The 14,741-nt window shown below is 42.5% G+C and overlaps 1 protein-coding gene across 2 annotated transcripts in view; it reads right to left on the bottom strand.

Annotated features, from left to right (window-relative positions):
- Positions 1-1,780: 1,780 nt before the first annotated feature.
- The window catches only part of LOC106581317 (ephrin type-A receptor 4), a 77,118-nt gene continuing 64,157 nt past the window's right edge, over positions 1,781-14,741 (bottom strand). For both annotated transcript variants that reach the window (XM_014163293.2, XM_014163292.2), the window contains exons 11-18: positions 13,996-14,181; positions 9,067-9,128; positions 8,630-8,839; positions 8,329-8,478; positions 7,910-8,103; positions 6,104-6,262; positions 4,825-5,920; positions 1,781-3,244 (exon numbers count right to left, since the gene is read on the bottom strand). In XM_014163293.2, the coding sequence (XP_014018768.2) occupies positions 5,806-5,920; positions 6,104-6,262; positions 7,910-8,103; positions 8,329-8,478; positions 8,630-8,839; positions 9,067-9,128; positions 13,996-14,181 (1,076 nt within the window). In that variant the 3' untranslated portion in view covers positions 1,781-3,244; positions 4,825-5,805. The remainder of the gene's footprint in view (positions 3,245-4,824; positions 5,921-6,103; positions 6,263-7,909; positions 8,104-8,328; positions 8,479-8,629; positions 8,840-9,066; positions 9,129-13,995; positions 14,182-14,741) is intronic.

The raw sequence follows: 14,741 nt of genomic DNA, 5'->3' as shown, positions 1-14,741 counted from the left end.
TCAATGTGTTGCACTATTGTCACTGGTTCATACTGGCAAAGTCTGTCTTTCAAATCTTCAAATTGAGTAGCATCACAAATGGTTCCAATCTAACCCTTTGCTCTGACAGTAAGGGGTTGGAGGGTTAAGCCAGTTTGAGAAGCTACCACTTCATCTGAAGGTCTTGAAAAAGCAGGGTTGGTGGGAGTTGGTAGAGCTGGGAATGTTGAATGTTGACTCAAGCTTTTGTCGTACTTTAAGTCTGTGTTTAAATGACAACATGGGTGGGTCCAAATGATTTCAATATGAAGTGACGTCTAAAACGTGGATTTCAGACCATTTCCACAAACATCTGAACAAGATGTTATAGAAAAACGCCAGAAAATGTTACATTTATTTTCATGAAAATAAATATGGTATAATATTTCACGTTATGGTACATTGCTCCACATTAATGCCAGATACAGTATATTATAATTATGGTGTAAACATTGGCATGGCTTTTTCCGCCATCTGCAGTTTAGCTTCTCCCTAATGAAAGGAATGATTAACACAATACATCAGAGAATGTTCTTGGACCTCATTGGAAAGAACTAAAGAGGTGAAACCACGTTTTTGAGAGGATTGTTTGGTTGTGGTGACTGTTGTCATTTGTTGGTAGCAGTGGTGAGGAGAGAGACTGCATTCCAACTCTCGTGTCCCAAAACATTGATCATTACCTGAGCTTTAAAGATTACTTTGACTTACTTAGCTTATTATGCAGACTAGAGTCCTAGCATTAGAGATCTAGACCATTAGAAGGGAGACCTAGCTTTTCCAAATGACAGACACCTCTCTTTCTGCCTCTCTGTTTTTTCACTTTCTCTGTGCAGCTCTTTCTCATTTCTGTCTCTCATTTTATCTCTTAAATCTTCTCCATCTGTCTCTCTCACTGTCAAACCTCTGCTTCTGTCTCAAATCACATCATATTTGTCACATGCGCCGAATACAACAGGTGAGGGAAGTCATTACCGTGAAATGCTTGCTAACAAGCTCTTCCCGACAATTCAGAGTTCAAAAATAATAATACAAATAAAAATAGTAACAGTATGACTATGAAGGTTGGGTCTTTGTTAGTTCCTTTTCAGAATGGTCAATAGTCTGGAGTTGAAGCTGTAGTCTTCTTTCAAAGTCCCACCATATTACCCTGCAAGTACACACACACACACACACACACACGAAGGCATACACACACGCACCCACACGCAGGCATACACACACACAAAGACATACACACACACGCAGGCATACACACATACGATTGCATACATGCACACACACACACGCAGGCATACACACACACACGCACACACACACACACACATACACACGCATACACGCACACACACAAACACATTTGGCAGAGAATACAATACTTCAGCTCCCATTTTAAAAATGGCCTCAGTTCTCCCGCTTTCTCTCCCTATCAAAGCCTCGGACAATCAGGGTTTTATTGCCGCTGGAAATGAACGCAGGAAACAGATGCTGTTCTGATTAAACACACCGACCATGTTAAAAGCTCTCCGACACCTTGTTGCCCGAGACACAACCTGCAGCTCACAGTCAGATAGCTCTATCTGCTCTCATGTGCTGCAGAGGGAACTCACTGCCAACTCACTGGGGAGGTTTACGAGTGTGTGTGTGTGTGTGTGTGTGTGTGTGTGTGTGTGTGTGTGTGTGTGTGTGTGTGTGTGTGTGTGTGTGTGTGTGTGTGTGTGTGTGTGTGTGTGTGTGTGTTTCTACAATAAGCAGGAAACAGGGCCAGTCGGATGGTTTCTACTTTAATAAGAATGCACCATATGACAACCCTTCATTTTCTTCACTTTTGCTATAATTTTACAAACTAGATATAAAAGACCATAAATAATGACATAAGTTACATGTACCTAAAATCCTTGACAAAATAAATCGAATGAACAAAAATAATAATACAAAAAAAGCATTAAAAAAAAGAGATTGAAAGAGTGTTAGTGTGCATGGCTGGATCATATGGTGTCAGAAGGCATACAATGACAAACATTCATTTGTGTTTTGTTAGGTTTTTTCATCATTAACTAAATTAAAAAGTATTATACAGTACATTCTGTTTCCCTTTCCTCACACTTCTTGCATATTTCCACATGACAGGTCCTTGATGGATTAAAACCCAACTTCAGCAATGAGAAGAGCATTGAGCTGGGCTGGTATGGAGGACGGAGGAATCTGTAGTATGTCATCACATATGATTGGAAAACCACTCAGATATTAACGGTTGTATATAAAAAACAAGTCCTTTGAACGAAACCTGACTGTCATCTGGTGCATATCTGAAAAAATCAAAATGAAACGAGACCAATGATTATCCCTTCTTTTCACCCTTCCCAGCATCAAGTCCTTGTTGACTATATAGGTGCGTCTTTTTAAAACATCCCCTGCTCAAAATCCAGAAAGATGGTTCCGCAGTGTCTTTGCTTCAGCTCGGAGAGTCCACTCAGCTTTCTAATGACAGAGCCTATGCAGCTGACTGTCCATCTGTCCTTCTGTGTTTCTGTCAGTATAGGAGGCCATTGTCCATATATCCAACTGGATCCCACTACTAAAGCCAATGCAGTTAATTAAGGGTGTGTTGAAAACCGCATACCTCTTTAACTGCTGTTGCTGAAGAGGATTGACAGAGCACGAGTCGTGGCACACTTTATTTTGTTTTTGTAGTTACTAAGCAATTCATGAAATTCCAAAAACAATCTGGCATAAAAACAGACAACTATCGATAGTACTTCGAAGACATCATAGACAGTTAATCAGACACACACACACCCATACACAGTGATTCACTCACTCACTCACTCAAACACATATGGTGCACACTCATCACACTACCACATGCTCGCTGTTACCATACACTCACTTTACATGCTACCCAAAAACACAAAGGAAAATAAACTTCAAAATTCATAAAACAAGTACATCGTCTGCCGGAGCAGGGTGTAGTTTATATTACATTATTTTAATGTTTTTTAAGTGTTGCTGAATCATTCACATTGTTTCTGTAAGCTGTTGGTGGTGGTCATGGAGCGCTAGTCTGTTTGTCCGTTCTGAAAAACGTAGCGACGGTGAACAACGCAATGTGCCAGATATGGAGAGATGGATTTCTCATCTTGGAGGTGGAGGAGACTCCAAGGAGAAGAGGAGGAATTCTGGTCATGCGAAGAGAGGGAGGAATCCTGTTGATGATAGAAGGGGGCAGCTGGAGGACAGAGAAAGAAAGAAAGAAAGAAAGAAAGAAAGAAAGAAAGAAAGAAAGAAAGAAAGAAAGAAAGAAAGAAAGAAAGAAAGAAAGAAAGAAAGAAAGAAAGAAAGAAAGAAAGAAAGATCATATGGTTGGTTTTGAATGTTTTAAGTTTGAAAGCCAGTTTCTGCCTGGCATAGAACTAACTACTCAAATCTCCTTGTCATGCCCAACAACACATACCAGTTAAAGCATATGGAAAGTTCTAGTCATGCATAGCTAAACAAACACATCAGCCTTCCCCAACCGATACAATGACATCACTGCATTATTGGTTGGCAAAAACCAACAATAGCAAACATTTTCTTCATTATGGGAACCGATCTTGAGTCATGCCACTCTGATAGGCTGCAGACCTGGGTGTAAATGCTATTTGAAATCGTTCAAATACTTTAAGCTTCTTGGTTTAGCCTGCCTGGAGTGCGAGATGGGCGGGGTTTGCAGTTTTGCTACTCTTCTATTGGTTCCATTGCACCAGGCAAGTGTAATCAAGCCCAGCAAAAGTATTCAAAATGATTTCAAATAGTATTTGAACCCAGGTGTGAGTGGATGCGGTGTGCTGCCTGCTGACTGTCAGTGATTAATCGTCCTCATTCACACGCCAGGCGGGTTAGAGCAGTGACTGATCTGAGAACAGGGCTTATTGATCGATCCTACGGCCTCAGGTGCTGGGATGCTTGTTTATTAACACACCACTCAAACAGCTCAGCACTCAATGAGCTCACCACTGCAGAGAGAGAGTTAGGCAGTACTACAGTATGTACACACTGCAGAGAGAGACAGACAGACAGTACTACAGTATGTACACCCTGCAGAGAGAGACAGACAGACAGTACTACAGTATGTACACCCTGCAGAGAGAGACAGACAGACAGTACTACAGTATGTACACACTGCAGAAAGAGACAGACAGACAGTACTACAGTATGTACACCCTGCAGAGAGAGACAGACAGACAGTACTACAGTATGTACACACTGCAGAGAGAGACAGACAGACAGTACTACAGTATGTACACACTGCAGAGAGAGAGAGTTAGACAGTACTACAGTATGTACACACTGCAGAGAGAGAGTTAGACAGTTCTACAGTATGTACACACTACAGAGAGAGTTAGACAGTTCTACAGTATGTACACACTACAGAGAGAGACAGTTAGACAGTTCTACAGTATGTACACACTGCAGAGGGTTAAAAAGGGGAATATCCAACAGTACTGCAGTATATGCATAATGATCCAGCTCAGACCTGAATAAGCTCACATAGTGTAGTGTTTTATAGTAAATAGTTTGTTTGTTTTTTGTGTTAATACCAACAAAGATACGTCAACTAAAAATACATTCAAATCAAATTTTATTTCTCACATGCTTCGCAAACAACAGGTTTAGACTAACATTGAAATGCTTACTTACGGGACCTTCCCAACAAAGAAAAAAAAGAGAAATAATAGAAAAATAATAAAACAAGGAATAAATACACAATGAGCAAAGATAACTTGGCTAAAAGAACTGAGGGAAGGGTAGTTTATAGATCCTTACCATGGTGATTGATGATTGAATAATGTCCAGCATGTATTCTCTTGTTTATTTTGATGTCGATGTCATTGTTTTTTGTTACATATCCATCTCTCCGCAGTTGTGCACAGTTGTGCTCAAATAAATCCCATACTCCTTTGCTATCATTTTTACGTTCAGGAAACAAATACACAGTAAGAATCCAACTGGTCCAAACAGCTGTCCGTCAAAGAACAAAAAGCAATAATCAGACCCAGGGGGGCGGGCTGTAATCCAGAGGGGCTGATGAAAGATGATCCAAATAAAATGTTTTAGGAGGAGTGAGATGTTGGTTTGGGAGGACAAGGGGTAGGAATGCATCTCTTTAGATCAAAGGCATTCTGAGAAAAATGCTCAATGTCCCGAGGGCAACAAAACAGCCCCCCTCTGGGAAAAAACAAGACCAGAACAGAGCAAAAACACAGATCCCACTTCCCCTCCCTCCTGAATCCCTCCCTCAACCTCTCAGATTCAGAACATCAGTGTTTATCTCGAGGTTGGAATCCTCCATTTTGTCTGTTGGTGTTAGAACGGATCCAGCTGAGAAAGACAATGGAGGGTATGGCAGCGAGTCACAGAGAACAATTCATACATACACAACTTAACACAATTACTGCTCTGTAGGTATTCCAGAAAGAACGTTCCAGAAACATTACTCTTGCCCAGAGGAGCGATCCCCTCTGAATTCCTTCCAGACCGTTGAAGGCACTCCAGTTGGCCTCTCGGAAAAGATTTCCGTCCGTCCCATTCCCAGCGCCGCTCAGACAGAAAAATATCCCGTTCTCAATAGGGCAAGGTCTAACATCTGATAAAAAGTGCAATTCTTTCCCACTTTTCTTCTTCTTCTTTTCTTCTTTTAAATCCAATTTAAAGTGCATGGATGAGGTAAACAATTTTATCATTCATTTGTCTTTTGATATTTTATTTTTATTATCGTAAGAAATGAAGTCGTTTCCTTCTCGTGGATCAGACCGGAACCATTCTGCCTTGCATCTGTTGCATTTGGGAGAGCATTCCCTGGACGCTGGTCAGGATCTTATTCTGGTGTGCAGCTGAAGAGATTCCAATTCGGCCCATGTCCCTGTTATAACAAGAGGAGGAAAGAAAACATTAAGAACCAAGACAAACTATGACAGCTTCCTGATTCATATGACAGATTTAACAGCCTCTCTAGGTGTCAACCCGGCCTAATATAAATGAGTAAAAAAAGTCAGACAGGTCTCTCCTTGATGCATAAATGCTGAGTAAACCAAGCATAACTCACTCCTGTGTCATATGAACCACAGCCTCTGGGGTGGTGTATCCTGCTGCGGTGAAGTTGTCGCTGTATCTCTCCATGCCAATGGCCTGCAGCCAGTCCTCCACAGAGCCCAGGGCCGAGGACAACTCCGGGCTGACTGGCTCCAGGAGGGTGGTGCTGGGTCTGGATACCGAGCAGGATGGAGGGGGAGAAGGTCAGTCAACATCCAGACAATATCCACTATATTAAAGCAACGGTACCTAAACCTTTCAGTTGTCCAACCCACCTAAATCTTTAGAGAGTTTTATTTTGACCCTCCAAATATATATATATATATTTTAAATAACTACAATCTTTACCCATTGACCAAAATGAATAAGCCTCAAACCACAAACTGTATCAAGTACCTAAGCCACCATTTTGAGAAACTTTTGTCAAATGACTTGGCAGTGAGAAACTGATGGATTAGAATGGCACTGCTCTTGTTTCTTACATCACCTCACCTGTCACTCAGACATAACTGCAACACCTGAACAACCAATTAAATCAGGACCTGAGGAGGAGGGAGAGACACGGTGCCCTCTGGCTTCAAGGGTAGTGATGTTTTTCATCATTTGATGTTAGCTTATCACAGGGGCCAGGCACGTGTGAACTACTGTCTACCCTGAGGCTTTGAAAAAGGAACTGTAATTCTTCAGCCTCTCTTCTTTCTTTCTTTCTTTCTTTCTTTCTGTCTCTTTCCCCCTCTCTCTCTCACACACACATATTTTTTTTCTGATGGAACCAGCAAGTTAGTCAAACTAAGCGCTAGCATGCGTCCCATCTCCATTTGTCCTCCAAGACAGAAGCCAAGTCAAACACAGTTCCTCCTGGGCGTCACCAACACAGTTAGTTAATGGTTATTTAAAGAGAAAACATTAACAACACACACTGTGGCTTTAACCTCATACTGCTTCTCCTCTAGCATGCAGATATTCATCATGACCTTGTCCTTCTTTCAGGCACACCAACAGAGAACTACATTTCCCCTCTCCTTTTCCATCCCTTCATCCCTCCTTCCCTAGCTTCACAACGATGTCTGCCATCAAATATTTACCCAGGGCCAATGCAGCCGAGGCGAGGAACTGAGCACGCTCACTACGGTCCCGCTCCACTGCTCCCCTCCTCCATAATTTAACAGGTGTTGGCTAAGAGGCTTGGGCTGCAGGGTTCAAGCACCACTTTGGTCTGGCTGGGGGGGCTGGGGTCTGTTGGGGTAGTCTGGGTGGGGTGGTGGGAGCTGTGGGCTAATACACAGGCCCCTGCTTCGATGTGAAAGTTGTTGTGAAACATACTGTGGTGCTTTGGGGGTCTTTCTCCACCTCTACCACCCTGAGCCATGGAACCAGCATGTGGATTTGAAATGTTGCTAGGGACCCCAAGACCTCAACCACTCCCCCGCCCCTGTACACTCTGCAGAACATTTCCCCTTCTTTAACTGTAAAAGCTGTTTATGGGATTCAGTTCCACTAATTACTCCTCTAGGACTCTCTCTCCCCCTCTCCCTCCCTCTCTCTCTCTCTCTCTGTGTTAAAGTGGAAAATACTTTCCTCCCCTACTAGCTCTAGGTCTGTAAACACATGTACGTCCTCCTAGGAGTAACGGCTCCTATTTAAAGTATTTTTTTTAATAACATACAGCTAGCTACCATTGTAATTCTCAACTCTATTAGAACACATACTTCATTTTACAAGCTGTACTGTTCAGTTAATGTTCTATGGAAGTGTATAAAACAGTACTGAATACACACATTACAATAATAGTGAATAAACCAGGAAATCCCTGTCTCACCGTGTGGTCTCGCCTCCAGTCCTCTTCAGGCTGTTGGGGTTCCGGATCAGTTTGTCCAGCATGTTGACGATCTGGCCAAACTTGGGCCTGTCGCCCCTCTCCCTCTGCCAGCAGTCCAGCATCAGCTGGTGCAATGCCACAGGGCAGTCCATAGGTGGGGGCAGCCTGTACCCCTCATCTATGGCCTTGATCACCTGGGGGGACAGGGGGCAGAGGTTTAAAGGGTTGATGGTAGACTGTGAGCTAGATTACTCAGCCATCCTAATCACACTGTAATGATGATGCTATTATAATTGAATAATAGGATGGGATCAGGAAAATTGTACAGCTGTAATTGCACAGATACTATTTGTTATTATGACATAACATAATTATTATTTTACGTTTTAAACCTGAATATGTTCTCATTGTAGACTTACATCCTGGTTACTCATGTCCCAATATGGCCGCTCTCCGTATGACATCACTTCCCACATGACAATGCCGTAGCTCCACACGTCGCTGGCCGAGGTGAACTTTCTGTAGGCAATGGCCTCTGGGGCTGTCCAGCGAATGGGGATCTTCCCTCCCTGTGATTGTCAGGTAACAAGTTGTTAGTATCACTCATACTGTACCAAAGACATAGATCTACATACAAAAATAAAAACACATAAAAATGCTGACAGGTAGATAGACATACTGAAATTGATTAACACTACAGCCAGACACACACTCTCTTACCCTGGTGGTGTATGCAGCCTCGGGGTCGTCCTCCAGTACTCGCGACATGCCGAAGTCAGACACCTTACACACCAGGTTACTGTTGACCAGGATGTTGCGTGCAGCCAGGTCTCTGTGGACGTAGCTCATATCAGACAGGTACTTCATGCCTGACGCGATGCCACGCAAGATGCCCACCAGCTGGATCACTGTGAAACGCCCGTCATTCTTCTAGAGAACCAAACAAACAAAGAAATTCATGTTAGATAATGTTTGAATGCAGTGTACTGGCGGGATGTGATGATGATTGTAGATAGTAAGTCATCATAATCTTGATGACGTTGCTTGTTTGACATTCATTAAGAGAATAATGGCCGTAATAGTCAGAGTTCCAAACATATGTAAGCAGACACATACCACACACAGAGTTGAATATGCACACACACTGCATGACTTACCCTCAGAAATGCATCCAGCGAGCCATTCTCCATGTACTCTGTGATAATCATCACTGGTTTACCTGAAGAAAAAAAAGAGAGAGAGAGAGAGAGAAAGAGAGAGAGAGAGAGAGAGCGAGAGAGAGAGAATGAAAGGCAGATGATTATGGAGGTAAATGATGCACATCACAGCACAGCAGGAGAGCAGTGGTTCTCAGGAGAGTGTGTGTGTGTGTGTGTGGTACACCATTCGTCTCAGTCCCGTAGTGATTTAATTAGTTCAGTGTAAGTGTGTCCTCGTGTCTCCCACTTACTCAACAACACAGAGAAGGATCTCTACTGTAACATAACACCAACACACACACACACACACACACACACACACACACACACACACACACACACACACACAATCAAGTATACTAACGAGCAAAGGCAAGAAATGTGCACATATGTTCTCTTCAGAATATATTCACACTGCTAGACTTTTTACACATTTTGTTGTGTTACAGCCTGAATTGAAATTGACTAAATGTAGCAAAAATAATGTCACTGGCCTACACACAATACCCCATAATGTCAAAGTGGAATTATGTTTTTAGAAATGTTTACAAATTAATAAAAAATGATAAGCTGAAATGTCTTGAGTCAATAAGTATTCAACCCCTTTGTCATGGAAAGCCTAAATACATTCAGGAGTATAAATGTGCTTAACAAGTCACATAATAAGTTGCATGGACTCTCTGTGTGCAATAATAGTGTTTAACATTATTTTTTAATGACTATCTCATCTCTGACCCCGACACATTCAATTATCTGTAAGGTCCCTCAGTCCAGTAGTGAATTTCAAACACAGATTCAAACACAAAGACCAGGGAGGTTTTCCAATGCCTCGCAAAGAAGGGCACCTATTGGTAGATTGGTAAAAAAAAAGCTAACAGACAATATTCCTTTGAGCATGGTGAAGTTATTAATTACACTTTGGATGGTGTATCAATACACCCAGTCACTACAAAGATACAGGCATCCTTCCTAACTCAGTTGCCGGAGAGGAAGGAAACCGCTCAGGGATTTCACCATGAGGCCAATGGTGACTTTAAAACAGTTACAGAGTTTAATGGCTGTGACAGGAGAAAACTGAGGATGGATCAACAACATTGTAGTTACTCCACAATACTAACCTAAATGACAGAGTGAAAAGAAGGAAGCCTGAACAGAATACAAAGATTCCAAAACATGCATCCTGTTTGCAACAAGGCACTAAAGTAATACTGCAAAAAATGTGGCAAAGCAATTCACTTTTTGTCCTGATTACAAAGTGTTGTATTGGATTTGCCCCAAACATAACACATTACCACTCTCCATTTTTTCAAGCATGATGGTGGCTGCATCATGTTATGGTAATGCTTGTAAATGTTAAGGACTAGGGAGGTTTTATGGATTAAAAAAATAAACGGAATGAAGCTAAGCACAGGCAAAATCCTAGAGGAAAACCTGGTTCAATCTGTTTTCTACCAGACACTGGGAGATTAATTCACATTTCAGCAGGACAATAACCTAAAACACAAGGCCAAATCTACACTGGAGTTGCTAACGAAGAAAACAGTGAATGTTCCTGAGGGACCGAGTTACAGTTTTTACTTAAATCTACTTGAAAATCTATGGCAAGACCTGAAAATGGTTGTGTAGCAATGATAAACAACCAATTTCACAGAGTTTGAAGAATGAAAAATAATAAAAGAATGGCCAAATGTTGCACAATCCAGGTGTGGAAAGCTCTTAGACATTTACCCAGAAAGACTATCAGCTGTAATCGCTGACAAAGGTGCTTCTACAAATAATTGACGCAGGGGTGTGAATACTTATGTAAATTAGATATTTCTGTATTTCATTTTCAATTGTGCGAAAATGTCTAAAAACATGTTCTCACTTTGTCATTATGGGGTATTGTATGTAGGTTGGTGAGAGAGAAAAAATATTTCATCCATTTTGAATTCAGGGTGTGAATACTTTCTGAAGGCACTGTACATACACACACAATCTCTATTAATCTATGACAATCTGTCTATTTATGTCCTTCACCATTCTCTCTGTTCCTTTCCCACTTTTATGCCAACTTTCTGTACATTCTGTCACTCTCCACATTCTCTCTCCCTGTCTTTCTCCCTCTCACACTTTCTCTTTTTCCATGTCATTCTCCATCCATCCCACTCCTTTCTGCTCTCTCTCTCTCTCTCTCTCTCTCTCTCTCTCTCTCTCTCTCTCTCTCTCTCTCTCTCTCTCTCTCTCTCTCTCTCTCTCTCTCTCTCTCTCTCTCTCTCTCTCTCTCTCTCTCTCTCTCTCTCTCTAGCTCTCTCAGGGGAGCATCTGTCTCTTTCTTTCAGCAGGAGGGAGATTCCCTGGTGGTTCTGTGATGGTTTGCGTGTCTTTGTGTGGCTCGGGGAGGTGGAGAGGAGGAGGTGGAGAGGAGGAGGTGGAGGGGGGGGGGAGGGTGTAGTTCATCCCATTGCTCTAGCAAGATGGCAACTGCCTAATCAGCCATACAGCAAACACATGGCGAATAGTTTACTTTTAACTTCTCTTGGAATTGTTAGATACTGTGCTATGATTATGATTATTATTTTAAACATGTATACTCACATTTTATTTGTTATTAGAAACTCATTTGCCCACATATTTGAGAGTTATTGGAGTGTTTCCTAGTTATTAGTGTCTAGTTCCACTGAGTAAAGTAGTTGGTAGTTTCAGGGTCTGAAGGTGAAGTTCTCCCACTCTGCAGTAGACTGGTTCGATTGCCAAGAGGCTGTCAGTCACGGCTCTGTGTGGCGCGTGATTGGCACTCCATGACTTACAGGGCTATAGCAACGCCCCAAAGAGGAAGTGGAGTTCAACTTGAGAGGGGAGCCTCTTTGTCAACCATCTTTGTTCTGTTTTGTTCTCCCCTGCTGCCCCCGGGCCGCCGCTGATTGACAGCTCCCTAACTAAGCCTGAGGAGCGTCTGACCTACGACCCCCATCTCGCCCCTTCTCAGCCCCTCCCTCATCCTCCAGCCTATTTGCATGCTAATGTCTTGTGTACTGAATATGTCCCGCCGCCTTTGGCAATGAACTCTGGGCAAGGGCCCCGCCAATAAGCCGATTATCACCTGCCCCAAAAAATGACTAGGGAGGGTAGAGGATAACATATAGGACAATGTTTGGAGAACGTTGAGGTAACATTAGGAACGTTATTATAGAGAGCCGACGTCGGTGGGAGAACACAAAGAGGCCTGCTACTAACTCTCACTGGATCATATTTTAATTGTTTTTATAAAAGGACCATTTCTAATTTAGCACTTCTTACATTATGTAAATGTGGGAGTTTAAATGTATCACATCCTAAAGGAAAGCTGGGAATCCTCAAAGTATTAACGACTGACGATGGACGCACAGGGTTTTTAATTATGAAAAAATAAATAAAGGGCTAAGATGAGAGGCTATGCTGGCTCAGCTCTGAGTATCTGATGTTAGTCTATTTATGTATTTAGTTCATATTTAGACTTCATCAATAATTAATAAGACTTAATTGGCCTCTTGGACATGCAGTGGTGCCGTACTGAGGCGAGAAAGAAGTCCCTTTTAACTAGATTGAAATAGGGAGGGGAAAAAGTGCAATTCAAATAATGGATTCTTAATAGATTCCACCGACGCACTCAAGTGTGAAGGACTAATTGCAGAGAAACGGGTGTCAAGCTTTTTGTCATTACAAAGATGGGAGGAAGGGGAGAGGGAAGGAGAGGGAAATTGGATGTAGTCCTCTCCTCTCAAACTGTTTCTGTTTCCAGTCTGGTATCTAATTTACTCGTTCTCTACATCTCTCTCTACATCTCTCTCTCAGTGTCTGCTTCTCTTTCAGCCTCCCCTTTCCTTTCTCAATCTTTCTCCCCTATTCCCCTCTTCTTCTCTCTCCTTCTCTCCTTCTCTCTCCTTCACGCTCCCTCTCACATTTATTGTTCTCCTCTCTATTTCTCAATCACATCCTGTCTCTCCTTCTCATCTCCTATTTCTTTCTTTCTTTCTTTCCTTCCTTTCTCTCTCTCTCTCTCTCTCTCTCTCTCTCTCTCTCTCCGAGGTCTGATGTGTGATACGTGATCAGGACAGTGGTATGTATGGTTCAGTCATGCTGGGCTGTGCAGATTGAATGGCTGACTGTGATTGGTCTATTCTCCTAGAGAGGAGGACATATAGGGCTGGCTGTTCTGTCACAATGCATTAAACCAGTCTGTCCATCTAACCAGGCAAGGTAACTGGGAATCTGAGGTAACAGTCACATACACATGTACCTAATCAAAGGTGAACAGACACACATTCATAGTAAAAGACATGAAGAATCAAATTCTAAACCAGTAGGAACATCAATAGAAACCCTCTCTCTCAAACACTTATACAACGCACTACGAACTGAACACCCAACTAGTTTCCCACACGTACACCCCCCATCCCCCAACACACACTCTAAACAACAAGGGGTGAAGGGGTAAGAAGCCAGCGTCTGGTGTGGCAGCAGTACAGGGTCTGTCCTGCAGATAGGGTATCACTCTCTAACCCCAAACACATTTACAGCTGACACCATGATTAATGAGCTAGCTACAGCGCAGGACACATTAACCCTGTAGCCGACCTGGACCAGACCTGTTCCATCTGGACTCCAACTACCTCGGGATTTCCAGTATGTGCGCCATGTCCGGACCCACACTACCCCTACCCATGGCTCTCTGGGTAGCAGGGCTGGGATGGGTCTTTATCTGAGCTAGTCCCTTTCAGGTTTTGTCTCCTCATAGTTTATGTTGACCATAGGGAAAATATAGAGTATATGATTGGCTTCTCTATTATAAGATCCACAATATTTTGATTTACTCACATTTATTTAAATTCTGCCTTTCAAAAATCCTCCGATCAGGATCCTACTTACACTTGGTGACCACTCCCTCCAGGTGAATGATGTTTGGATGGTCGAATTGGCCCATGATGCTAGCCTCAGACAGGAAGTCCCGCCTCTGCTTGTCGGTGTATCCCGCCTTCAGGGTTTTAATGGCCACACAAATCTCCCTCTTCCCTGGCATTTTCAGACGACCGCTGCACACCTCCCCAAACTCACCTGGAACACACACATACACACAACTTATTATAAAACACACGCCTTATCAAACTCACCTGGAACACACACATACACACAACTTATTATAAAACACACGCCTTATCAAACTCACCTGGAACACACACATACACACAACTTATTATAAAACACACGCCTTATCAAACTCACCTGGAACACACACATACACACAACTTATTATAAAACACACGCCTTATCAAACTCACCTGGAACACACACACATACACACAACTTATTATAAAACACACGCCTTATCAAACTCACCTGGAACACGCACATACACCAAAAAAACACACGCCTTATCAAACTCACCTGGAACACGCACATACACACAACTTATTATAAAACACACGCCTTATCAAACTCACCTGGAACACGCACATACACACAACTTATTATAAAACACACGCCTTATCAAACTCACAAGAACATACATACTCATACATTTTCACATTTTCAACATGGTCAAGAAAATACCTAATAACACAGAAACCACACTTATTTCTAGGTAAGGGAACAGGTGGTGGGAAAGGGGGCTGTAC

The sequence above is a fragment of the Salmo salar genome, chromosome ssa20 (genome assembly GCF_905237065.1).
Source record: "Salmo salar chromosome ssa20, Ssal_v3.1, whole genome shotgun sequence".
Lineage (NCBI taxonomy): Eukaryota > Metazoa > Chordata > Actinopteri > Salmoniformes > Salmonidae > Salmo > Salmo salar.
Note: the sequence above shows the minus strand (reverse complement) of the source record. Positions and strands in the feature narration are given on the sequence as shown.